This window comes from Pelophylax lessonae, assembly GCF_965119305.1.
Source record: "Pelophylax lessonae genome assembly, chromosome: 6".
NCBI lineage: Eukaryota > Metazoa > Chordata > Amphibia > Anura > Ranidae > Pelophylax > Pelophylax lessonae.
In genome coordinates this window covers 326,774,372-326,801,894 of record NC_138773.1, presented here as the reverse complement: position 1 = coordinate 326,801,894, position 27,523 = coordinate 326,774,372, and the positions used below count along the sequence as shown (strand labels likewise).

Sequence of the window (27,523 nt, the reverse complement as noted above, 5' to 3'; positions counted from 1 at the left end):
CTCGGTAATAGGACAGGGAGGGGGTGTGGTCTCTCGCTAATAGGACAGGGAGGGGGCGGCTAGGGGAGGAGCAAGTTATTCCAGTAACAGGCAGTGGGCGGGATCAACGCGAAGGGAGGGAGGCGAAGGACGGAGTGTGGGAGGAGTCGCTCGGTGGTTTTAAGAAGAGTGGGCGGGGATAGTGGATCGCAATAGATTGAGAGGGCGGGGTCAACTTCTTTCCCGCCTCCCAAAGGCGCTTGGCACTTTCCGGCGGTTGCTGGTTTCCATGGAGACACTTCCGGGCGGCAGAGACAAGTGAGGAGAGAAGAGGGAAGAGGATGGCGAGAGCGGGGGGAGGAAAGGTGAGAGCTGGGGGAGAGACACAGAGTGACATCTGGGGGGGGACAGGGTGACATGGGGGGAGGGAAGGTGAGAGCTGGGGGGAGAGACACAAAGTGACATCTGGGGGAGACCACAGGGAAGGGGGACAGGCTGACATATTTGGGGGCGGGAGGGGGACATCTGGGGGAGAGAAGGGGGATAGGGTGACATCTTTGGGGGACTAGGAGAGGGGACAGGGTGACATCTGGGGGGGGGACTAGGAGAGGGGACAGGGTGACATCTGGGGGGGGGGACTAGGAGAGGGGACAGGGTGACATCTGGGGGGGGGGGACTAGGAGAGGGGACAGGGTGACATCTGGGGGGGGGGGGACTAGGAGAGGGGACAGGGTGACATCTGGGGGGGGGGGGGACTAGGAGAGGGGACAGGGTGACATCTGGGGGGGGGACTAGGAGAGGGGACAGGGTGACATCTGGGGGGGGGGACTAGGAGAGGGGACAGGGTGACATCTGGGGGGGGGGGGGACTAGGAGAGGGGACAGGGTGACATCTGGGGGGGGGACTAGGAGAGGGGACAGGGTGACATCTGGGGGGGGGGGGACTAGGAGAGGGGACAGGGTGACATCTGGGGGGGGGACTAGGAGAGGGGACAGGGTGACATCTGGGGGGGGGGACTAGGAGAGGGGACAGGGTGACATCTGGGGGGGGGGACTAGGAGAGGGGACAGGGTGACATCTGGGGGGGGACTAGGAGAGGGGACAGGGTGACATCTGGGGGGGACAGGCTGACATATTTGAGGGGGGGAGAGGGAGACAAATGGGACAGGGTGACATCTGGGGGAGACAAGGGGGAGGGGGACAGGGTGACATTGGGGGGAGGAATGGTGGGGGAGGGGTTGTAGGGCACTAAGATTTACGACTGAGGAGGGGAGGCTAATGTGACGTTGATCAGGGTGGGGGGAGGATGGTATTGGGGGGAGGGGGCTGTGACGTTGATAAGGGTGGGGGGAGGATGGTATTGGGGGAGGTGACGTTGATCAGGGTGGGGGAGGATGGTATTGGGGGAGGTGACGTTGATCAGGGTGGGGGGAGGATGGTATTGGGGGGAGGGGGCTGTGACGTTGATCAGGGTGGGGGGAGGATGGTATTGGGGGAGGTGACGTTGATCAGGGTGGGGGAGGATGGTATTGGGGGGAGGGGGCTGTGACGTTGATCAGGGTGGGGGGAGGATGGTATTGGGGGAGGTGACGTTGATCAGGGTGGGGGGAGGATGGTATTGGGGGAGGTGACGTTGATCAGGGTGGGGGGAGGATGGTATTGGGGGAGGTGACGTTGATCAGGGTGGGGGGAGGATGGTATTGGGGGAGGTGACGTTGATCAGGGTGGGGGGAGGATGGTATGGGGGGGGAGCTGTGACGTTGATCAGGGTGGGGGGAGGATGGTATTGGGGGAGGTGACGTTGATCAGGGTGGGGGGGGGATGGTATTGGGGGGGGTGACGTTGATCAGGGTGGGGGGAGGATGGTATTGGGGGAGGTGACGTTGATCAGGGTGGGGGGAGGATGGTATGGGGGGGGAGCTGTGACGTTGATCAGGGTGGGGGGAGGATGGTATTGGGGGAGGTGACGTTGATCAGGGTGGGGGAGGATGGTATTGGGGGGAGGGGGGGGTGACGTTGATCAGGGTGGGGGGAGGATGGTATTGGGGGAGGTGACGTTGATCAGGGTGGGGGAGGATGGTATTGGGGGGAGGGGGCTGTGACGTTGATCAGGGTGGGGGGAGGATGGTATTGGGGGAGCTGTGACGTTGATCAGGGTGGGGGAGGATGGTATTGGGGGGGGGGGTGACATTGATCAGATTGGATGAGCTCTGTCATGTGATGTTTCAGGTCGTCTCTTCTGGGAGGATTTCGGTTCCGGTTCGGCCCCTGAGCAGTAAGAAGAGGTAGGTATCCGCCCTCCATGGGATCTCCACCCCCTCCCCCACAGCCCATCACTCATCTGTCTCCTCTCCGCAGGACCGCCACCAGGAAGATCTCCACCACCTCCGCCGACTCCGGATATTCCCTGTGCTCCACCGACTCCGAGGACCAGGTCAGTGATAATAATAATACTGATCATGTGACTGGGTCAGAGAGCTCTCATTGGATATCAGTGTGTATGATCAGAGCTCTCATTGGACGGTTTGATTTATGAAGAATGGGTTTCTCTCTTCTGATTGGACGATAGTCGGTGCAGATTTCTGGTCGGTCTGACGCACAGTTATTCTCTCATTGCAGGTTTTAGTCATCAATAAAGGATTGGATCGATGTGCGGCTTTATTACAAGACATCCTTCATTGTGAGGCACGAGGTACGGACTCCTCCCACACACACACCTCCTCATGTCATGTTTTTTCTTTAAGAGGTTGAACAGTCAGATTGTACCGCCCCCTCCCAGGAGATTGGAGAATTTAGAGCTGAACTTTCTAATCAGCATAATAAATCTCCCCAGGGGCCCCTCCCCCTAGATATTCAGAGAGAGCAAAACCAAACTGCTCAATGTGGGTGTTGCTATGAATGATTTGTTTCCTCCCACTTCCTTTATCCTGGGAACCCTGACTTGTGATGTGGGTGAGGGGTTCCCAGACACGCCCACTTTCTGTGTGATTGATGACAGTGAGGAGGGAGAGGACAATAAAATACAGGAAGAACATTCCCAGTGCACCTGTGAGGAGCTCTCTGTACTCTGCCTCCAGTCCATTACAGAGAACTCCAGGTAAAATATTCAGTGAACAAACTGATAGAGGCACAGCTGCAGGGTTTGGTAGCTGAGGTTATCAGTCCTGCTCCTATAGTATTGAGGTTCTCAGTCCTGCTCCTATAGAAGTGAGGTTATCAGTCCTGCTCCTATAGTATGGAGGTTATCAGTCCTGCTCCTATATATAGTATTGAGGTTATCAGTCCTGCTCCTATAGTATTGAGGTTATCAGTCCTGCTCCTATAGTATTAAGGTTATCAGTCCTGCTCCTATAGTATTGAGGTTCTCAGTCCTGCTCCTATAGTATGGAGGTTATCAGTCCTGCTCCTATAGTATTGAGGTTATCAGTCCTGCTCCTATAGTATTGAGGTTATCAGTCCTGCTCCTATAGTATTAAGGTTATCAGTCCTGCTCCTATAGTATTGAGGTTCTCAGTCCTGCTCCTATAGTATGGAGGTTATCAGTCCTGCTCCTATAGTATTGAGGTTATCAGTCCTGCTCCTATAGTATGGAGGTTATCAGTCCTGCTCCTATAGTATTGAGGTTATCAGTCCTGCTCCTATAGTATGGAGGTTTTCAGTCCTGCTCCTATAGTATTGAGGTTCTCAGTCCTGCTCCTATAGTATTGAGGTTATCAGTCCTGCTCCTATAGTATTGAGGTTTTCAGTCCTGCTCCTATAGTATTGAGGTTATCAGTCCTGCTCCTATATATAGTATTGAGGTTATCAGTCCTGCTCCTATAGTATTGAGGTTATCAGTCCTGCTCCTATAGTATTAAGGTTATCAGTCCTGCTCCTATAGTATTGAGGTTCTCAGTCCTGCTCCTATAGTATGGAGGTTATCAGTCCTGCTCCTATAGTATTGAGGTTATCAGTCCTGCTCCTATAGTATTGAGGTTATCAGTCCTGCTCCTATAGTATTAAGGTTATCAGTCCTGCTCCTATAGTATTGAGGTTCTCAGTCCTGCTCCTATAGTATGGAGGTTATCAGTCCTGCTCCTATAGTATTGAGGTTATCAGTCCTGCTCCTATAGTATTGAGGTTCTCAGTCCTGCTCCTATAGAAGTGAGGTTATCAGTCCTGCTCCTATAGTATGGAGGTTATCAGTCCTGCTCCTATATATAGTATTGAGGTTATCAGTCCTGCTCCTATAGTATTGAGGTTATCAGTCCTGCTCCTATAGTATTAAGGTTATCAGTCCTGCTCCTATAGTATTGAGGTTCTCAGTCCTGCTCCTATAGTATGGAGGTTATCAGTCCTGCTCCTATAGTATTGAGGTTATCAGTCCTGCTCCTATAGTATTGAGGTTATCAGTCCTGCTCCTATAGTATTAAGGTTATCAGTCCTGCTCCTATAGTATTGAGGTTCTCAGTCCTGCTCCTATAGTATGGAGGTTATCAGTCCTGCTCCTATAGTATTGAGGTTATCAGTCCTGCTCCTATAGTATGGAGGTTATCAGTCCTGCTCCTATAGTATTGAGGTTATCAGTCCTGCTCCTATAGTATGGAGGTTTTCAGTCCTGCTCCTATAGTATTGAGGTTCTCAGTCCTGCTCCTATAGTATTGAGGTTATCAGTCCTGCTCCTATAGTATTGAGGTTTTCAGTCCTGCTCCTATAGTATTGAGGTTATCAGTCCTGCTCCTATATATAGTATTGAGGTTATCAGTCCTGCTCCTATAGTATTGAGGTTATCAGTCCTGCTCCTATAGTATTAAGGTTATCAGTCCTGCTCCTATAGTATTGAGGTTCTCAGTCCTGCTCCTATAGTATGGAGGTTATCAGTCCTGCTCCTATAGTATTGAGGTTATCAGTCCTGCTCCTATAGTATTGAGGTTATCAGTCCTGCTCCTATAGTATTAAGGTTATCAGTCCTGCTCCTATAGTATTGAGGTTCTCAGTCCTGCTCCTATAGTATGGAGGTTATCAGTCCTGCTCCTATAGTATTGAGGTTATCAGTCCTGCTCCTATAGTATGGAGGTTATCAGTCCTGCTCCTATAGTATTGAGGTTATCAGTCCTGCTCCTATAGTATGGAGGTTTTCAGTCCTGCTCCTATAGTATTGAGGTTCTCAGTCCTGCTCCTATAGTATTGAGGTTATCAGTCCTGCTCCTATAGTATTGAGGTTTTCAGTCCTGCTCCTATAGTATTGAGGTTATCAGTCCTGCTCCTATATATAGTATTGAGGTTATCAGTCCTGCTCCCATAGTATTGAGGTTATCAGTCCTGCTCCTATAGTATTGAGGTTATCAGTCCTGCTCCTATAGTATTGAGGTTATCAGTCCTGCTCCTATATATAGTATTGAGGTTATCAGTCCTGCTCCCATAGTATTGAGGTTCTCAGTCCTGCTCCTATAGTATGTAGGTTATCAGTCCTGCTCCTATAGTATGGAGGTTATCAGTCCTGCTCCTATAGTATTGAGGTTATCAGTCCTGCTCCTATAGTATTGAGGTTATCAGTCCTGCTCCTATAGTACTGAGGTTCTCAGTCCTGCTCCTATAGTATTGAGGTTTTCAGTCCTGCTCCTATAGTATTGAGGTTATCAGTCCTGCTCCTATATATAGTATTGAGGTTATCAGTCCTGCTCCTATATATAGTATTGAGGTTATCAGTCCTGCTCCTATATATAGTATTGAGGTTATCAGTCCTGCTCCTATATATAGTATTGAGGTTATCAGTCCTGCTCCCATAGTATTGAGGTTATCAGTCCTGCTCCTATAGTATTGAGGTTATCAGTCCTGCTCCTATAGTATTGAGGTTATCAGTCCTGCTCCCATAGTATGGAGGTTATCAGTCCTGCTCCCATAGTATTGAGGTTTTCAGTCCTGCTCCTATAGTATGGAGGTTTTCAGTCTTTATATCTCTGTTATCCTAAATGCAGACAAGGCAACAAAACCGCCCAAAGTGACCTTCCCAAGAGCCCATTATAAATCCTCGGTAAAAGTGAAGAAGAACGCAGCGAAGAAGCCGTCTACCGCATCACATGTGCACAGAGAGAAAGGTAAGTGGGTGAAGTTTGTACTGTCCAATCACTGAGCTCATCCTATCATGCCATGGCTGAGGAGGGTGGGGGAGGAGTCCCAGGTCTCTGCTGTCCAGTCACTGAGCTCATCCAATGATGTCATCACACCTCCCAACTTTTTGAGATGGGAACAAAGGACACCTATTGGCAAAAGTATGTAGGCATAGGACACCAACATAGACCAACACAAGGGACAATGAGGGGGACAGGGGGACAGAGGGACTTTGTTCCAAATCAGGGACAGTTGGGAGCTATGAGGAAGGTGGAGAGGAGTGCCGGATCTTTGTTGTCCAGTTACTGAGCTCCTCCTATGATTACATTGCTGAGGGTGGTGGAGGGGAGTTGCTGGTCTGTGATGTCCAATCACTGAGCTCATCCTATGACAGGGGGTCTTCAAACTATGACCCTCCAGTTGTTCAGGAACTACAATTCCCGTCATGTCTGTGAATATCAGTTTTACAATGCCTCGTGGGATGTGTAGTTCCACAACAGCTGGAGGGCCGTAGTTTGAGGATCTCTGTCCTATGATGTAATTGTAGAGGGCAGTGGAGGGAGGTTCCTGGTCTGTGATGTCCAATCACTGAGCTCATCCTATGATGTCATGTCAGTGGATGGTGGAGGGGAGCTCTTGGCCTGTGCTGTATGATGTCATGTCAGAGGGGAGTTCCTGGTCTGTGGTGTCCAGTCACTGGACTCATCCTATGATGTCATGGCAGAGGACTGGGGGGGTCCTGCTCTGTGCTGTATGATGTCATGGCAGAGGGGAGTTCCTGGTCTGTGGTGTCCAGTCACTGGACTCATTCTATGAGACCATAGGAGAGGACAGTGGAGGGGAGTTCCTGGTCTGTGGGGACCAATCACTGAGCTCAGCCTATGATGTAATGGTAGAGGACAGTTGGGGGGGGGGGGGGGGTCCTGCTCTGCATGGCCCTCCTTAGTCTTTGGAGTTTGTGATTTATGTTCATCATGCTGTTGATATTACAATTCGTCTTATTTTCCCTTTTTACAGTTATTGTCAGGAAGTTGGCACCCTCAGGGGGGTGTAATAGCGTGAAGGGGGAGGGACCCCCTGTGACCGCCTCCTCTCCAGCACTGCCTGCCGCCAGCTGTGACCACATACAGACACAGATGCAGCTTCTGAACAGAGCCGCCTGCAATGCGTCAGCTCCAGGTATGATAACCGCGTCGCTCTCCTTATTTATTGTTTACATTCGCGGATATTTTTATATGAACAAGTTTTTAGTGCAAATGACAGGCTGAGAGGCATCGTCACTGATCTCATGTCTCCGCCCAACCAGCGGTCACCTGCGATCGGAGACAGATGAGCAAACAGGATTGGACGCCCATCCCTAACAGCAGATACCTACTGTGTAAATGAGGTCTTATTATATGACAAAGGTTTCCCAGAGCACTTTGTAACATAAAGAGATCACATGATCGGCATGCCTGTAGGCTGGCTTTGTCTAATTGAAACCTTTTGTCGGCTCCATCTGTTTTATATGAAAATGCTTTGATGGTCAGTGTGGAGGAGTGGGCGTTCCTAGACAGGCTGCATTTGCATAGGTAACGCCCACATGTGATGCTGAGCCTCCCTGATTGAAAGAACTGATATCCAATGAATGACAGTCAGGTTGGGTGTCTGTTACGGTTTCTGGTCATGTGACTTGTTGGGGAATTTCTGGTCATGTGACTTGTTGGGGAATTTCTGGTCATGTGACTTGTTGGGGAATTTCTATTTATATGTTTGTAACCATTTCTTTGTAAATCTGAATGATGAGATGATTATTAATAATGAGGAACATTTCATTCACAGCTCCTGAATCCGCTGTATTGTTCAACTACCGCCTGCCAACATCGACCCCGACCCTGACCCCGACCCTGTCACCTCAACAGCCAGTAAACCCTCCGGTGAGAAATGTCAGGGTGAACCTACACGGATCTATGGAGGAGGGGGGAATCCTACCGCTCACATACATGGATCTATGGAGGAGGGGGGATCCTACCGCTCACATACATGGATCTATGGAGGAGGGGGGATCCTACCGCTCACATACATGGATCTATGGAGGAGGGGGGATCCTACCGTTCACATACATGGATCTATGGAGGAGGGGGGAATCCTACCACTCGCATACATGGATCTATGGAGGACGGGGGATCCTACCACTCGCATGCATGGATATATGGAGGAGGGGGGATCCTACCGCTCACATACATGGATATATGGAGGAGGGGGGGATCCTACCACTCACATACATGGATATATGGAGGAGGGGGGATCCTACCACTCACATGCATGGATATATGGAGGAGGGGGGATCCTACCGCTCACATACATGTATCTATGGAGGAGGGGGGATCCTACCACTCACATACATGGATATATGGAGGAGGGGGGGATCCTACCGCTCACATACATGGATCTATGGAGGAGGGGGGATCCTATCACTCACATACATGTATCTATGGAGGAGGGGGGATCCTACCACTCACATACATGGATATATGGAGGAGGGGGGGATCCTACCGCTCACATACATGGATCTATGGAGGAGGGGGGATCCTACCACTCACATGCATGGATATATGGAGGAGGGGGGATCCTACCGCTCACATACATGGATCTATGGAGGAGGGGGGATCCTACCACTCACATACATGGATATATGGAGGAGGGGGGCATCCTACCGCTCACATATATGGATCTATGGGGGAGGGGGGATCCTACCGCTCACATACACAGATCTATGGAGGAGGGGCTGATCCTACCACTCGCATACACAGATCTATGGAGGAGGGGGGATCCTACCACTCTTATACATGGATCTATGGAGGGGGGGATCCTTCCACTCGCATACATGTATCTATGGAGGAGGGGGCATCCTACCGCTCACAGATATGGATTTATGGAGGAAGGGGCATCCTACCGCTCACATACATGGATCTATGGAGGAGGAGGTGATCACACCACTGACATATATGGATCTATGGAGAAGGGGGCTATTCTACCACTCGCATACACAGATCTGTGGAGGAGGGGGTGATCCTACCGTTCACATATGTGGATCCATGTAGGAGGGGGGATCCTACCACTCACATACACGGATCTATGGAGGAGGGGGTGATCACTCCACTGATACAGATGGATCTATGGAGGAGGGAGTCATCCTACCGCTTACATGCATTGGTCTATGGAGAAGGGGGTGATCCCACCACTCGCATACCCGGATCTATGGAGGAGGGGGTGCTCACATCACTTGCATACATAGATCTATGGAGGAGGGGGTTGGTCACACCACTAACGAATATGGATCTATGGAGGAGGGGGGTAGTCACACCACTCACATACACGGATCTATGGAGGAGGGGGGTGGTCACACCACTCACATACACGGATCTATGGAGGAGGGGGGTGGTCACACCACTCACATGCACGGATCTATGGAGGAGGGGGTGATCACACCACTCACATGCACGGATCTATGGAGGAGGGGGTGGTCACACCACTCACATGCACGGATCTATGGAGGAGGGGGTGATCACACCACTGACAAATATGGATCTATGCAGGAGGGGGTGATCCTATCGCTCGCATACATGGATCTATGGAGGAGGGGGGGTCCTACCGCTCACATACATGGATCTATGGAGGGGAACAATATGCTTTCAATTTATATATTTTTCAGAGCATATAAGAGAGGCTGATTGTTATGGATTACATACACTGTAACTATCATCTCCCTCTTAGTGAATTGAATCTTCTGCATGCTGGAGGATTGATGATGCTTCTGTTTGGTTTGTAGGATGCCGGCCATGGAGTGTATTACCAGTCTCTGCCACTAGGGGGAACAGCTCACTTTCCATCAGTTAATTTGGCACCCCTGACACATTCTGTGCCGCCCGCAGCCTGTAATGTACAAGCACCTGTGCAGCAAACGTCCAACGCGTCCTCCTATCAGCCAACCCGCCAAGCTGATATATTATTGCAGTCCAGTAATTCTATGAATCCGATACGGGACTCGGATCTCCTGCAGTACGTGGCCGCACATTTGGCACAGTTGTGCAGTCAGGAAGCAACAAACACATCCGAGCCTCAAAAAGAGAGACTTCTGACCGAGACTGAGGAGATGTCCAGTGATGAGGAGGAGGAGGTCAGGATGGATAAGGCAATGGCAAGAGACATCAGTTGTCAGACGAGCTTCAGCAGCCAGAAAAAGAGCAGCCCCGAAAAAACCCAACGGAAGATCAGAACAGTTCAATATCTTCTGGGAGAGATAAAGGCTCTAGTGGCCGATCAAGGTATCAATCACTTCTCTGTACTAATGATGGCTGTCCCACTCTTCCTTCTCAGTACTAATGATAGCCGTCCCACTCTTCCTTCTCAGTACTAATGATGGCTGTCCCGCTCGTCCTTCTCAGTACTAATGATAGTCGTCTCGCTCTTCCTTCTCTACTAATGATAGCCGTCCCACTCTTCCTTCTCAGTACTAATGATGGCTGTCCCGCTCGTCCTTCTCAGTACTAATGATAGTCGTCTCGCTCTTCCTTCTCTACTAATGATAGCCGTCCCACTCTTCCTTCTCAGTACTAATGATGGCTGTCCCGCTCGTCCTTCTCAGTACTAATGATAGTCGTCTCGCTCTTCCTTCTCAGTACTAATGATAGTCGTCTCGCTCTTCCTTCTCAGTACTAATGATAGTCGCCCTACTCTTCCTTCTCAGTACTAATGATAGTCGTCCCACTCTTTCTTCTCTGCTAATGATGGTCATCCCGCTCTTCCTTCTCTACTAATCATAGTCGTCCCACTCTTCCTTCTCAGTACTAATGATAGTCGTCTCGCTCTTCCTTCTCAGTACTAATGATAGTCGTCCCGCTCTTCCTTCTCAGTACTAATGATAGTCGCCCTACTCTTCCTTCTCAGTACTAATGATAGTCGCCCTACTCTTCCTTCTCAGTACTAATGATAGTCGCCCTACTCTTCCTTCTCAGTACTAATGATAGTCGCCCTACTCTTCCTTCTCAGTACTAATGATAGTCGCCCTACTCTTCCTTCTCAGTACTAATGATAGTCGCCCTACTCTTCCTTCTCAGTACTAATGATAGTCGCCCTACTCTTCCTTCTCAGTACTAATGATAGTCGCCCTACTCTTCCTTCTCAGTACTAATGATAGTCGCCCTACTCTTCCTTCTCAGTACTAATGATGGCTGTCCCACTCTTCCTTCTCAGTACTAATGATGGCTGTCCCACTCTTCCTTCTCAGTACTAATGATGGCTGTCCCACTCTTCCTTCTCAGTACTAATGATGGTTGTCCCACTCTTCCTTCTCAGTACTAATGAAGGTTGTCCCGGTCTTCCTTTTCGGTACTAATGATGGTCGTCCCACTCTTCCTTCTCAGTACTAATGATAGTCGTCTCGCTCTTCCTTCTCAGTACTAATGATAGTCGTCTCGCTCTTCCTTCTCAGTACTAATGATAGTCGTCCCGCTTTTCCTTCTCAGTACTAATGATAGTCGTCTCGCTTTTCCTTCTCAGTACTAATGATAGTCGTCTCGCTTTTCCTTCTTAGTACTAATGATAGTTGTCTCCCTCTTCCTTCTCAGTACTAATGTTGGGTGTCCTGCTCTTCCTTCTCAGTACTAATGTTAGGCGTTCTGCTCTTCCTTCTCACTACTAATGACAGTCATCCCGCTCTTCCTTCTCATTACTCAGTACTGAGAAGGAAGAGCAGGATATCTATCCTGAGTAATGAGAAGGAAGAGCGGGATGACTATCATTAGTACCGAGAAAGGAGAGCAAGATGTCTATCATTAGTACTGAGAAGGAAGTGTAGGATATCTATCCTAATGATAGACATCCTGCTCTCCTTTCTCGATACTAATGCCAGTTGTCCCACTCTTCCTTCTAAGTACTGATATTCATTCCGCTCTTCTTTCTCAGTACTAATGATAGGCATCCTGCTCTTCCTTCTTAGTTCTAATGACAGTTGTCCCGCTATTCCTTCTCAGTACTAATGGTAGCTGTCCTGCTCTTCCTTCTTAGTTCTAATGACAGTTGTCCCGCTATTCCTTCTCAGTACTAATGGTAGCTGTCCTGCTCTTCCTTCTCTGTAGTAATGGTAGCTGTCCCGCTCTTCCTTCTCAGTAATAATGGTAGCTGTCCCGCTCTTCCTTCTCTGTAGTAATGGTAGCTGTACTGCTCTTCCTTCTCTGTAGTAATGGTAGCTGTCCCGCTCTTCCTTCTCAGTAATAATGGTAGCTGTCCCGCTCTTCCTTGTCTGTAGTAATGGTAGCTGTCCCGCACTTCCTTATCAGTACTAATGGTAGCTGTCCCGCTCTTCCTTCTCAGTACTAATGGTAGCTATCCCGCTCTTCCTTATCAGTACTAATGGTAGCTGTCCCGCTCTTCCTTCTCAGTACTAATGGTAGCTATCCCGCTCTTCCTTCTCTGTAGTAATGGTAGCTGTCCCGCTCTTCCTCTCTGTAGTAATGGTAGCTCTCCCGCTCTTCCTCTCTGTAGTAATGGTAGCTATCCCGCTCTTCCTTCTCAGTACTAATGATAGGCATCCTGCTCTTCCTTCTTAGTTCTAATGACAGTTGTCCCGCTCTTCCTTCTCAGTACTAATGGTAGCTGTCCTGCTCTTCCTTCTCTGTAGTAATGGTAGCTGTCCCGCTCTTCCTTCTCAGTAATAATGGTAGCTGTCCCGCTCTTCCTTCTCTGTAGTAATGGTAGCTGTCCCGCTCTTCCTTCTCAGTAATAATGGTAGCTGTCCCGCTCTTCCTTGTCTGTAGTAATGGTAGCTGTCCCGCACTTCCTTATCAGTACTAATGGTAGCTGTCCCGCTCTTCCTTCTCAGTACTAATGGTAGCTATCCCGCTCTTCCTTCTCAGTACTAATGGTAGCTATCCCGCTCTTCCTTCTCTGTAGTAATGGTAGCTGTCCCGCTCTTCCTCTCTGTAGTAATGGTAGCTCTCCCGCTCTTCCTCTCTGTAGTAATGGTAGCTATCCCGCTCTTCCTTCTCAGTACTAATGATAGGCATCCTGCTCTTCCTTCTTAGTTCTAATGACAGTTGTCCCGCTCTTCCTTCTCAGTACTAATGGTAGCTGTCCTGCTCTTCCTTCTCTGTAGTAATGGTAGCTGTCCCGCTCTTCCTTCTCAGTAATAATGGTAGCTGTCCCGCTCTTCCTTCTCTGTAGTAATGGTAGCTGTCCCGCTCTTCCTTCTCAGTAATAATGGTAGCTGTCCCGCTCTTCCTTGTCTGTAGTAATGGTAGCTGTCCCGCACTTCCTTATCAGTACTAATGGTAGCTGTCCCGCTCTTCCTTCTCAGTACTAATGGTAGCTATCCCGCTCTTCCTTCTCAGTACTAATGGTAGCTATCCCGCTCTTCCTTCTCTGTAGTAATGGTAGCTGTCCCGCTCTTCCTCTCTGTAGTAATGGTAGCTCTCCCGCTCTTCCTCTCTGTAGTAATGGTAGCTGTCCCGCTCTTCCTTCTCAGTACTAATGATAGGCATCCTGCTCTTCCTTCTTAGTTCTAATGACAGTTGTCCTGCTCTTCCTTCTCAGTACTAATGGTAGCTGTCCTGCTCTTCCTTCTCTGTAGTAATGGTAGCTGTCCCGCTCTTCCTTCTCAGTAATAATGGTAGCTGTCCCGCTCTTCCTTGTCTGTAGTAATGGTAGCTGTCCCGCACTTCCTTATCAGTACTAATGGTAGCTATCCCGCTCTTCCTTCTCAGTACTAATGGTAGCTGTCCCGCTCTTCCTTCTCTGTAGTAATGGTAGCTGTCCCGCTCTTCCTCTCTGTAGTAATGGTAGCTCTCCCGCTCTTCCTCTCTGTAGTAATGGTAGCTGTCCTGCTCTTCCTTCTCTGTAGTAATGGTAGCTGTCCCGCTCTTCCTTCTCTGTAGTAATGGTAGCTCTCCCGCTCTTCCTCTCTGTAGTAATGGTAGTTGTCCCGCTCTTCCTTCTCAGTACTAATGGTAGCTATCCCGCTCTTCCTTCTCTGTAGTAATGGTAGCTGTCGCGCTCTTCCTTCTCAGTATTAATGATAGGCATCCTGCTCTTCCTTCTCAGTTCTAATGACTGTTGTCTCACTCTTCCTTTTCATGGTGGGAGATCCATGGCTGCCGTTAGAATAGAGTGTGTGTGTGAATATATTTTATATCCACACTGATTGTTTCAGATATCTGCCTAGTATTTGATATGTCAGTAATCCTAAAACTTTTTTTTTGTCATTTTCTCTAAAATTATTTCTACTTATGCCCCCAACGCTCCCCTTTATTGCGATATGCATTGCTGATAGATGCCTGGGTAATCCTGCCATTTCCCTGGACTTCCTTATTCTAAGTAACAATGTTATTTTAGCTGATCCTCCGACCTATTCTACATTGCCACACTTTTATTTTTTTCTCATGAGGAAGTCATGCACTTCCTCTTATTTTCCTACTGGAAGCCATCTCACTTTGCATTGAATTGTGGGATGGCTCCAGCCATATTGTGAAGCGGCTCCAGCACAGTGAATGGCAGCAGCTCCTTCTTCCTAGTGATCTACCTTACCTGACCATCTCCATTGGCTTTCAGGGTGATTTACAGTGGCTCCTTGTACCTAGCTAGCTGCCCTATGTGACACTTTTCAGCAGGTTGCAGGGGGAGGGTCTAGCAGGGTAATTGACAGCAGCAATGGAACTTCCTGAAGTGATGCCTACAGGCAGCATCACAGGTTGCCTGCTGTTTCCATGTACCAACCTCAGAGTGTGGAGCAAGGTCAGGATTATCACATGACCGCAAATAAAACAACTTAAATGTATTTTTCCAATATGATTATAAACAGTCTCATTCGTTCAAATACACGGCCAGGTTGCAATGGGTTTACATACACTATAATCATTTGTTATCAAAAAATATACACCGTCCCTTCCCATTAAGATTAACGTCAGGAACTTAAAGTGAGAGTCAAATGTTTCCCAAGATCTTTCTATAGCCTGTATCTTACAACATTGATCTGACGTATGTTTGCAGATGATGGGGAGGCTCTGCGTCTGGTTACAGAGCTGGAGCGCAACGTGTCTCTTCTGCCGGCGGTGGTGGGGAGTACGAATGTTCATGCAGAGATCGCTCTGGCCCTGCAGCCCCTGAGGAGTGAGAACACCCAGCTGAGGAGGTGAGTGACGGTAGGATGTCAAAATGCAGAGTTTTTCCTGTGTACGTGTATATGTATGTACACACCACACACACACACACACACACACACACACACACCTCAAAAAAAATTTGAGGGAACACCTTTTAATCAGACTATAGCATTAAGTCAATTAAACTCCTGGGATATTGATCAGGTCATTTAAGTAGCAGAGGGGGTTGTTAATCAGTTTCTGCTGCATGTGACAGACGTGAAAGGGTCTGGAGAAGCCGTGGAGAACGTTATGCTGCCTGTAACATCGTTCAGCATGACCGGTTGGGTGGTGGGTCAGTGATGGTCTGGGGAGGCAAATCCATGGAGGGACGCACAGACCTCTACAGGCTAGACAATGGCACCCCGACTGCCATTAGGTATCGGGATGAAATCCTTGGACCCATTGTCAGACCCTACGCTGGTGCAGTGGGTCCTGGGTTCCTCCTGGTGCACAACAATGCCCGGCCTCATGTGGTGAGAGTATGTAGCCAGTTCCTGGAGGATGAAGGAATTCATCCAACACATTACCCAGTCCATACCAGTATAGAACCTAACACATTACCCAGTCCATACCAGTATAGATCCTAACACATTACCCAGTCCATACCAGTGTAGATCCTATCACATTACCCAGTCCATACCAGTATAGATCCTAACACATTTCCCAGTCCATACCAGTATAGATCCTAACACATTACCCAGTCCATACCAGTATAGATCCTAACACATTACCCAGTCCATACCAGTGTAGATCCTATCACATTACCCAGTCCATACCAGTATAGATCCTAACACATTTCCCAGTCCATACCAGTATAGACCTAACACATTACCCAGTCCATACCAGTATAGATATCCAGCATGAGATTTTTTTCCCCATTGAGATCTGATGTGTTTTCAAAGTGTTCCTTTCATTTTTTTTTTTTTTTGAAGGGTGTGTGTGTGTGTGTGTGTGTGTATATATATATATATATATATATATATATATATATATATATATATATATATATATATATATATATATATGTATATATATATATATATATATATATATATATATAATATTTATGTATATATAATCAATAAAACATCCCGTGATGTTCAAGGGGGACTGGCAGTGAAATTTTTTTAAAGTTTTACTTTGCTACTAATCGCAGCGGGGGGAAGGGGGGGGGCGGGTCTAGACGGCTCACACAGACACACAGGAGCTGACAGAGGGGGGGGGGGGGGGGGGGAGGAGGAGAGCAGCGTACGTAACCTAACCACGGTAATTGGGGATCAGGAGCCACGATTACCATGGTCAGCACACCCAGGGGGACAGAGGAACAGGCAGGATCAACCAGGTTTTTTTGCAGTTTAGAGAGGAACAGGGCACAAGTACTGTGCTGTTTAACCTGCTATAAGGGAACAGGACTTCCTTCCTTCCTTCCTTTTCTTTCTTTCTTTCTTTCTTTCTTTTCTTTTCTTTTCTTTTCTTTTCTTTTCTTTTCTTTTCTTTTCTTTTCTTTTCTTTTCTTTTCTTTCTTTCTTTTCCTTCCTTCCTTCCTTCCTTCCTTCCTTCCTTCCTTCCTTCCTTCCTTCCTTCCACCACTTACAGTTACAGAAATCAATGGAAGTGACTGACAAGCCTCGATACCTCCATGAAAGCAACATGCTGCTTCATTTTTAACGCTACGGCCCCTGTGTGAACAGCACTGTGTGGTGCCAATGTAATATTCATGGCAGGCAATTATGAGGCTTTATAAATGCCATATAAACACATGGTATAGACACGTGCAGGAGTCCTAATACTATTTTACCAGCAGCATTAAATATCTGTCAATAGTGCTGCACCATAATGAAAATCCCGGTGCTGATACAGAAAATTCAGGATGCTTTTTGGATGAAAACCGAAATAGATTTTTTTTTTTTCAGAAACCTTTTTTCATTTAAAAAATGTGGCTGTTTTTTGCATTGAAGTCACTAGGGGGCGTTTTTGCACTGAAGTCAGTGGGAGGCAGCATGCTATTATCTGCATATTATTTTTATTTTATTTTTTATCGGCAAAACGCCAAAAACCCCATTTTCACCTGATCATATATTGGTGCATTCCTGTTTGTTGATTATGACATTTAATATTTACCATTTCCAGGAGACTGCGAATACTGAACCAGCAGCTGAGAGATCGGGAGAGAACAGCGAGATCAGACGAGCAGATCTGTGAAGGTGAGCCGTTCCCCAAATTCAGGAGCAACCTATCAATGTGTTTTGAAGACAGAGTGCACCCTTCCCCCCCTGACCTAACCCCGCCCTCCCTCCATAGATGCATACTTGCCTCCATCTGATGGCCAGGGATCAGCTATTTGTTTTACATTAAACGCGGTAAGTCTCGCTGTCCTGCCCACATCTGCACATTACAACCCCACAGACTTCTATGGGATCATCTCCAGTATTGGGAGAGAACCCTGTAGAAATGTATAGGACTCTATCGCACAGGACAGTGGAGATTTGCAGCACTGGATGTAAACAAAGCCACAACCATCGAAACAAGGTGGAGATGCGTCTGTGGAGAGGGAGAGTTATGTTAAAGCGGTTGTAAACCCTTTTATTTTAGGAATAAAAAAATAAAATTAAAAAAAAAAACAGGTTCATACTTTTCCTGCTCTGTGCAATAGTACTGCACAGAGCAGCCCTGCACCTCCTCTTCTAGGGTCCCTTGCCTGGCGTTCTCTGCTCCTCCTCTTCTCCGCCGCTTGCTATGGGCTGCTTGGGCTCTTCCTGGTGCATATTAACCACTTCCGGACTGCCCGCCGCAGTTTTACGTTGGTAGTTGGACATTAAATACCGGGGTTATGGCAGCAGATAGCTGCCATAACCCCGTTATGCTGCCGGTCCTCTTTCACATAAGGGTGGTCCCAGAAGAGGATTCGCCGCGGGATCACCCTTATGAGCGGCGGGAGAGGTGACCACCCCCTCCCGCCACTTCCCGGTCATTTCCCCCGCTTACCAGACCCGCCAGTAGCGGGGAAAATGATCCGATCCGCTCTCCTCACAGGCAGGAAGTTGAGTGAGGGCAAGATGGCCCCCACTCAGACTCTATGGCCTTGGAGGACCGAAGTGACGTCAAACGTTTCCTAGCAACTGATTTAAAGAGCCCATTTTTTTTTTCCATCATGACACTATCACTGCGATTGTTAGAGCAGGAGCAATAATTCTTGCAGAAAAAAAAATGACTTTTTATTCTTTTGTGTAAGTGTAGATGTGAGGTGTGAGGTCTTTTTTTTACCCCAGATCTCACATTAAAGAGGTCCTGTCCTGCTTATTTCTATTACAAGGGATGTTTACATTCCTTGTAATTGGAATAAAAATAATCAAAAAAAAAAAATAATAGATAAAATAAATAGGAAAAACAAATTTAAAGCGCCCTGTCCCCGTTGGCTCGCGCGCAGAAGCGAATGCATATGCAAGTCCCGCCCACATATGTAAACGGTGTTTAAACCACACATGTGAGGTATGTGAGAGCAATAATTTGAGCCCCAGACCTGTAACTCTAAACTGGTAGCCTGTAGAAATTTTTAAAGTGTCCCGTTTGGGGATTTTTAAGTACCAATGTTTGTCGCCATTCCACGAGCATTCGCAATTTTTGAAGCATGACATGTTTGGTATCTATGTACTCGGTGTGACATTATCTTTCACATTATAGAAAGAAATTGGGCTAACTTTACTGTTTTCTTATTTTCTAGTTCAAAAAAGTGATTTTTTTCCCGAAAAATTGCGTTTTTAAGACCGCTGCACAAATTCGGTGTGATGAAAAATATTGCAATGATCTCCATTTTATCCTCTAGGGTCTCTGCTAAAAAAAAAAAAATATATATATATATATATATATATATATATATATATATATATATATATATATATATATAATATATACAGCTGCAAGAAAAAGTATGTGAACCCTTTGGATTTGGATTTATTTCCCTTTGGAAATATGGATTTCTGCACAAATTGGTCATAAAATGTGATCTAAAATCATCATCTAAGTCACAACAATAGACAATCACAATCAATCAATCACAATCAATAGACAATTGTCACAACAATAGACAATCACAGTCTGCTTACACTAATAACACACAAAGAATGAAATGTTGCCGCCATGTTTTTATTGAACACACCATGTAAACATTCACAGTGCAGGTGGAAAAAGTATGTGAACCCTTGGATTTAATAACTGGTTGAACCTCCTTTGGCAGCAATAACTTCAACCAAACGTTTCCTGTAGTTGCAGATCAGACGGCACAACGGTCCGGAGTAATTCTTCACCATTCCTCTTTACAGAACTGTTTCCGTTCAGCAATATTCTTGGGATGTTTGGTGTGAATCGCTTTCTTGAGGTCATGCCACCTCAATCGGGTTGAGGTCAGAACTCTGACTGGGCCACTTCAGAAGGCGTATATTTTCTTCTGTTTAAGCCATTCTGTTGTTGCTTTACTTCTATGCTTTGGGTCATTGTCCTGTTACAACACTCATCTTCTGTTGAGCTTCAGCTGGTAGACAGATTGCCTTAAGTTCTGCAAAATTTCTTGATAAAACTGGGAATTAATTTTTCCTTTTGATAGCAATCCGTCCAGGCCCTGACGCAGCAAAGCAGCCCCAAACCATGATGCCCCCACCACCATACTTCACAGTTGGGATGAGGTTTTGATGTTGGTGTGCTGTGCCTCTTTTTCACCACACATAGTGTTGTGTGTTTCTTCCAAACAACTCAACTTTGGTTTCATCTGTCCACAGAATATTTTGCCAGTACTGCTGGGGAACATCCCGATGCTCTTGTGCAAACTGTAAACATGCAGCAATGTTTTGTTTGGACAGCAGTGGCTTCCTCTGTGGTATCCTCCCATGAAATCCATTCTTGTTTAGTGTTTTACGTATTGTAGATTCGCTAACAGGGATGTTAGCATTTGCCAGTGACTTTTGTAAGTCTTTAGCTGACACTCTAGGATTCTTCTTCACCTCATTGAGCAGTCTGTGCTGTGCTCTTGCAGTCATCTTTACAGGACGGCCACTCCTAGGGGGAGGAGCAGCAGTGCTGAACTTTCTCCATTTATAGACAATTTGTCTTACCGTGAACTGATGAACAGCAAGGCTTTTGGAGATACTTTTATATTATAACCCTTTCCAGCTTTATGCAAGTCAACAATTCTTAATGGTAGGTCTTCTGAGAGCTCTTTTGTGCGAGGCATCATTCACATCAGGCAATGCTTCTTGTCAAAAGCAAACCCAGAACTGTTGTGTTTTTTATAGGGCAGGGCAGCTGTAACCAACACCTCCAATCTCATCTCCTTGATGGGACTCCAGTTGGCTGACATCTCACTCCAATTAGCTCTTGGAGATGTCATTAGTCTAGGGGTTCACATACTTTTTCCACCTGCACTGTGAATGTTTACATGGCGTGTTCAATAAAAACATGGCGGCAACATTTCATTCTTTGTGTGTTATTAGTTTAAGCAGACTGTGATTGTCTATTGTTGTGACTTACATGATGATCAGATCACATTTTATGACCAATTTGTGCAGAAATCCATATCATTCCAAAGGGTTCACATACTTTTTTTTGCAGCTGTGTGTGTGTGTGTGTGTGTGTGTGTGTGTGTATATATATATATATATATATATATATATATATATATATATATATATATATATATATGTGTATGTATGTGTGTGTGTGTATATATATATATATATATATATATATATATATATATATATATATATATATATATAATAAATTAGGGATGCACCGAATGTTCGGCAACCAAACATTATTCGGCCGAAAATGGCAAAAAAAGCACTTTTGGTGTTCGGTCGAATAAGTAAAAAGGCCGAATAAATTTGTGCCGAACAATGTCCCGACCGGCGACCCGCCATCCCCGAGCATCACTGTAAACATAGCCGGAGGCACTACAGCGGCGGTCACTAAATGGCGGCCCGCGCGATGCTTCCACCCGGACCGCGAGCCCTCTACCTAGGAGTCCTTCAGTCCCCTTCCTCACTGCGGCTCCCGACTCCCTGCTCACACGCCGCCGGTGTCCTGTCCGGCCGCGAGTAGGGGGTGTGACGTCACGCGCGCGTCCCGCCCCCTGCTCCTGACTGCGGCTCCTTCACACTCGGTCCAGCGAGCTAGGACGTGACACTATGTGCAAGCCCCGCCCCCCTGTTCGCGGCTTTTGGCTCCGACCTGGCTGCAGTTCAGGTATGTGGAGCACATTTGGGGGAGAATACGGTAGCTGCACAAGCATTAGTGTGCAGACTGGCATATTTTGCCATATGTTGCTATGCTCATTAGAGTGCCCTATAAAGTGCCCCTTAAGAAAAAAAATGTGCCCAACAGAGTGCTCCCTTGACATAAAATGTGGCCATCAGCGTGCCCCTTATTTTATGCTAAGGGACATGCTGATGAGCATATTTTATGTTAAGGGGCACGCTAATGGGCATATTTTATGTTAAGAGCAACGCTGATTTAAATGTTTTGTTTTGCCCATCAGCGTGCCCCCTAACATAAAATGTGCCCCCTAAAAATTGGCAAAATAAATGGAAAAAATGCGAAACACCGCGTTCGGTATTCGGCCTTCAGCCAAGAATTTCATTTCGGTGCATCCCTAATATATATATATATAGTGTTTGGAGGTTCTAAGTAATTTTCTTGCAAAAAAAAAATGATTTTATCTTGTAAACACCAAGTGTGAGAAATAGGCGGAGTCTTACAGTGGTTAAAACAAATGAGTTTCCTTCTGGGTGGGTTTTATTTGTAGTCCATGGACCCGCGTTGAAGATGAATGCAGGGTCAATGTAAAGCCAGCAGCCTTGTATGGGCTTTGTCCTGACCCTGAAGGAGAACTCCGGGTTTATTGCAGATGATTTTATCATTGTTTTGGTTTCTCCCCAGTAACGTCCCTCCAGTCTATGAATGAGACATTACAGCAGCAGCTGATGGAGTCTCAGAAAAGCCTGGAATCCCAGCAGAATAAGAATGAGGAGCTTCTGAAGGTGGTGGAGACCCAGAAGGAGGAGAACAAAACCCTCTCCCAGGTCATCCAAGAGAAGGAACGGGAAATCCTTCAGATTCTGCAGCAGAAGGACCGATCCTCCTCCAGACTGAAAACCGGTGAGTGTTATCCGGAGACCTTTCACCTCCACATCATTGGACCCTCACACAGGTTTGACTCTGTTTAAAGCGGAACTAAACCCATTGATAAACAGTTTCAGAAAACAGTTACATTCCAGGCATTCCTGGGAACCATAACTGTCCCAGTTGCATGTGGAAGCTGTCACCATCAAAAGGTGCTGTGGTCAAGGCTACTTGCCGAAATGCGTTAGCCCTTTTTATACTCCACTTCATGTAAGCAATAAAAATATTTATATGTATTTCGGAGTTGCCAGCTCTTATCTTTCGTTTTTTTTACTCACTATCAAATGGCTGCGGTCATAACTGATCACATGTGCAGCACCATGGTAACTGCAAATCAAACCAAGGCTAAGATGGCGGCTTCCTTGGCTAATAAAGGATAGTAGGGTTTAGTTCTGCTTTAAAGTGCAATTCCAGCTGCAAACTAACTAGCCTAGTATTTCTCAGGCTCCCAGTTCTTACCGGCGCACCTGAGAAACAATCCAATGGGTTGTGTGGCTGCCCATAGAGGTTATCAGAGACCAGATCGTCTGATTACGTCTGTGATCTTGGAGAACCAGAGCAACCTCATGAAATCACTTCCTGTCTGGGGCCGAAGTAAAACAACAATATATTATTTCATAGTTTTTTTTTTTGCGCTATAAACAAAAAAAAAAGAGCAACAAATCTGGAAAAAAAAAACAATATTTTTCACATTCTGCTATATAACATTCCCAAAAAAAAAATTTAAAAATCAAAATTTTTTTTACATTTTAGGCCAATTTGTATTCTGCTACATATTTTTGGTAAAAAAAAAAAAGCGTATTTTCATTGGTTTGCTCAAACGTTATTGCATCTACAAACTAGGGGAAAGATTTATGTCATTTTTATTGTTTTTTTATTTTTTATTAGTAATGGCGGCGATCTGCGATTTTTAGCAGGACTGCGACATTGCAGTGGACAGATCGGACCCCTAACTGACATTTTTGGGGGGGACCAGGGAGATTACTACAGTAATCAGTGCTAAAAATATGCATTGTTACTGTAATAATGACACTGGCAGGGAAGGGGTTAACACAGTAAGTGATCAAGGGGTTAAATGTGTACCTAGGGGCGTGTTTCTAACTGTATGGGGGCGGGGCTTGTGAAATGACCATGGAGACCTGTAATCCTATATAAAAGGATCACAGGCGCTCTGTGATCATTGCAGGGAGAAGAACGGTCAGCTGTATTTACAACAACCGACCGTCCTTCTCTCTCAGCGGGGAGCGATTGCGGGTGTCGGAACGATCGCGGGTGGCAGGCGCCTGCCTGCTGCATCGGCTTTCCCGCTGACGAGCCCCCTAGCTGCCTGCGAGCGACCGACGTATACCTACGTCGGTTTGCCCAGGAGCGGCTGCCTGCCGCAGTATATCTGCGGCGGGCGGTCGTTAAGTGGTTAAAGTGTACTTTTTTGCAAAAAAATTGCTTTTGAAAAACCACTGTGCAAAAACCGTCTAATTTAAAGGCGAAGTTACTTTTTTTTTTTTTTCGTCTAAAATCGATCATGCGCAGAAAGATAAAAGCTTTCCTTGATTTTTAGAACAAGGCGTTACCTCAGCACCTGCTGTGCTCCATAGAGAAGTTCATAACTTCCTGGTATTTAGATTTGGGAAGTGAAAACCAGCTGACCTCATTAGCACACACTCCCTGCACCCATCAACTAAGTTTGCATGGCATCCCCAGCATCCTTCCACACATGCATTCGCCTGGCTTGTCAATGTAAGCTGCCACAGCTGCTATGTTTGCACGGCATCCCCAGCATCCCTCCAGATGGGCTGCATGCTAAACTCTCTGGTGCCGGGAGTTGAACACCCCTAATTTAGTGCAAGGGCCTACCTGATTGGATACAGAGTGGATGGATAGATAGGTGAGTCCTCCTGTTCCATCGTTTTGGTAAATCTAAAGGTAATTGTACAGTGATTGTACAGTGTATGGCCACCTTTATACAAGTACATAGGAGGGAGTGGACACAGACACTCAGCTGTCAGGCCCCATTCACATCTCTGTACAGTTTTTTTTTTTTTTTTGGGGGGGGGTTCATTTTGGAGCTTTTTTGCTCATTGCGCATAGGGCAGCCGTTTCACTTGAATGGACTTCCCTACGCATGACAAGCGCTCCAAAGAAGCTGCAGAACTTTTGTAGAGCGCGGTGCATTAATGGTATATTGGCACATAGGGGAGCTGGAATTTAGAAAGGAAAACAAAAAGTAAGCTTATTGTAATGGAACCGCCGACCCACACTGTACTTGTGGTCTTCCTGCAGTCATGAACATATATCCCAGATTTCAAAGATAGCCAACAACTTAGCTTATACAAGTTTTGGAACCTTCTCCTTTATTGAACAGTTTCACACTCAAGTTATACACACATGAGCACATCCCCCTCCTGATCAAATTACTGCACACAGGTCCGGGGTTGCCTGATTACATTATCATATGCAGAGGAAATTGCATACAGAAACAGAATTAACCTGAACTAATTACCTGGCCATCTGGACAGAACAATGTGAGGTCATTAACATTTAACAATGGGACAGGCAAACTTAACACAATCCACACCCCTGCTCAATAGATAGACAATAGGACAAGACTGCCAATGACAGTCTGTTTATCTACTATATTGAAACACATGGAATACACATCTAGGTTTCACAGACTCCATGGCAACAGGCCACAGTTCTCACAGTGCAAAGTGGGATCAAATCTCCACATTTCTTGAGAGCCACCGTTGACAAATATCACTCTCCCATCTGATTCTCTCAGCGTCCTCCAAGTATCTGTCCCTCACTCCCAGTGATGGTGAACACTGTCACACTTATCCTAAAGTAATAACGATCCTCCAGAGGATTCGTTTTCATGTATGGGGGTAATAACGGGATGACGGTCTTTGTGTTTCAGAATCAGAAGACGCAGCGGGGAACATGAAGAACCTCCAGTTTAGGTTGGAGTCTGCGGAGAAGGAGAATCAAATTCTGGGGATAACGCTGCGGCAGAGAGACGTGGAAGTTGCCAGACTGAGAGAACTCACACGGTACAGCAATTTGCACAGTTCATAGTGATTTATCTCTGTAACGGAACCGCGACCAACACTGTGTTTGTGGGCTTCCGTCCGGATACCGCTTCCTTCAGCCTTGAACATAGATATCAGATATACTAGCTGCCCCCCATACAAAACTAGCCGAGAATAGCTTGTATAAGATCTGGAACATTTTATTGAACAAACTCACACCGAATATATACCCCACCAGGTCAGGTGCCTGATTACATTATCCTATGCAGATTAAATTGTTTACAGAAATATAATTAACATATCTAAGGAACAACCAACACAAACAGTATTCTACTTTCCCACTAGCAACTGATAGATGACAGTGATTTAATTAACTTGAACTAATTAACTAGCAGACTTGCCGTAGTCGAACTCCTGAAGTACAATATACATGATTATAAGTGTAAATACGTCCCCATAGTAGACAATAGGTGAGTTAATCAGCACAATCAACAATGTGTGGAAGACAGGTGGTTGAGCTGAGGACATTAGCATCTGCCATGAGTTTGTGTGGAGCAATCCTCTATTGGCAATAGGCAGCTAGGCCTTTAACATTAATCCTAGGCCTAGAGTCCCAGAGTCTGCGTGTCTTGGGGGAGACGTGGACTTGAATCCAAAGTAACATTATTCCAAGGGTCCCCCCCCAGCATACACCCCACAAAGAGCAGTGTTCCCTCTCAAGCCAGGGCCCATAGTCAGTAGGCAAGAGGCTAGCCTGCAGTCCCCTGTCCTGAGTGAGTCTGTCACAATCTCCAAATAATCCCATTGTTCCACTCAATCCTGGAGTACTGTGAGCCCAACCTGTGTAAAGAAGCGCCCCCCCGGGGGGGGGGGGGAATAAATGACAGGCTGGGGATTCAGGAAATGATGCAAGTGTCTGTCTGCCATTTCAAACCAGCGGTTCCCAACCTTTTTGGCACCAGGGACCGCTATTGGTGTAGTCAATGGTTTTCCAGGGACCGGGGGAAGGGGTTTGGTGGTGGTTGGGGAAGGCGGATTCACAAACCCCCTTGCACTGTAAAGCGGCACTGTGATATAAAGGGGACTGCACTGTAATGATTACAGTACCCCTTTACAGTGCAGTTCCCTTTATATCACCTTGCCCCTTGCAGTCATGGCCCTACCCCCATCACAGCGCCCTTTGCAGTCCTTCCCCCCATCAAGAAGGGGGGAGGGGCATAGACCTTATTAAAGGCTTACCTATTGGTAAAAGTTATTAAGGTGGGTTTACAACCTCTTTACATAGTTACATACTAGTTAAGGTTGAATGAAGACAACAGTCCATCCAGGACTGTAAAACCTTCCAGGGCTGAAGTTTGTAAACGTGGGGTTAGATGTTAATCTATCGCACTTTACATCCATTCTTCATTCCTGTAGACTGAGACTGTAGTGGAGGTGGAGCTTCTCTGCAGAATCGCCAGGCTCAGGATTAGGTATTCCCAATGCAGACTGATTACAAACAAGCAGAGGATTTTACACTGTAAGGGGCTTCTACAGGAAGTAATATATTTTTGTGGTCATATTGGGGGTTTACCTGCTAGGGATAGACCGATATGGTTTTTCCAGGGCTGATACCGATATTTTGGTCACAAAGTATCAGTATCGGCCGATATTCTGCACATTCTATCACACATCCAATGCAGCAGAGTGACCAGTGCCCCCATCCAGTGCAGCAGAGTGACCAGTGCCCCCATCCAGTGCAGCAGAGTGACCAGTGCCCCCATCCAATGCAGCAGAGTGACCATTGCCCCCATCCAATGCAGCAGAGTGACCATTGCCCCCATCCAGTGCAGCAGAGTGACCATTGCCCCCATCCAGTGCAGCAGAGTGACCATTGCCCCCATCCAGTGCAGCAGAGTGACCATTGCCCCCATCCAGTGCAGCAGAGTGACCAGTGCCCCCATCCAGTGCAGCAGAGTGGCCAGTGCCCCCATCCAGTGCAGCAGAGTGGCCAGTGCCCCCATCCAGTGCAGCAGAGTGGCCAGTGCCCCCATCCAGTGCAGCAGAGTGGCCAGTGCCCCCATCCAGTGCAGCAGAG

At 46.8% G+C, this 27,523-nt stretch overlaps 1 protein-coding gene across 1 annotated transcript in view; it reads left to right on the top strand.

Moving 5' to 3' along the window:
* The first annotated feature begins 265 nt into the window (after window positions 1–265).
* CCDC14 (coiled-coil domain containing 14) overlaps window positions 266–27,523 on the top strand; it is a 28,769-nt gene continuing 1,511 nt past the window's right edge. The window contains exons 1-12 of the mRNA XM_082262467.1: window positions 266–344; window positions 2,208–2,263; window positions 2,337–2,412; window positions 2,598–2,670; window positions 5,936–6,055; window positions 7,086–7,247; window positions 7,890–7,984; window positions 9,880–10,375; window positions 15,093–15,234; window positions 17,378–17,451; window positions 22,178–22,396; window positions 25,335–25,467. Coding sequence (XP_082118593.1) covers window positions 321–344; window positions 2,208–2,263; window positions 2,337–2,412; window positions 2,598–2,670; window positions 5,936–6,055; window positions 7,086–7,247; window positions 7,890–7,984; window positions 9,880–10,375; window positions 15,093–15,234; window positions 17,378–17,451; window positions 22,178–22,396; window positions 25,335–25,467 — 1,670 coding nt within the window. The 5' untranslated portion in view covers window positions 266–320. The remainder of the gene's footprint in view (window positions 345–2,207; window positions 2,264–2,336; window positions 2,413–2,597; window positions 2,671–5,935; window positions 6,056–7,085; window positions 7,248–7,889; window positions 7,985–9,879; window positions 10,376–15,092; window positions 15,235–17,377; window positions 17,452–22,177; window positions 22,397–25,334; window positions 25,468–27,523) is intronic.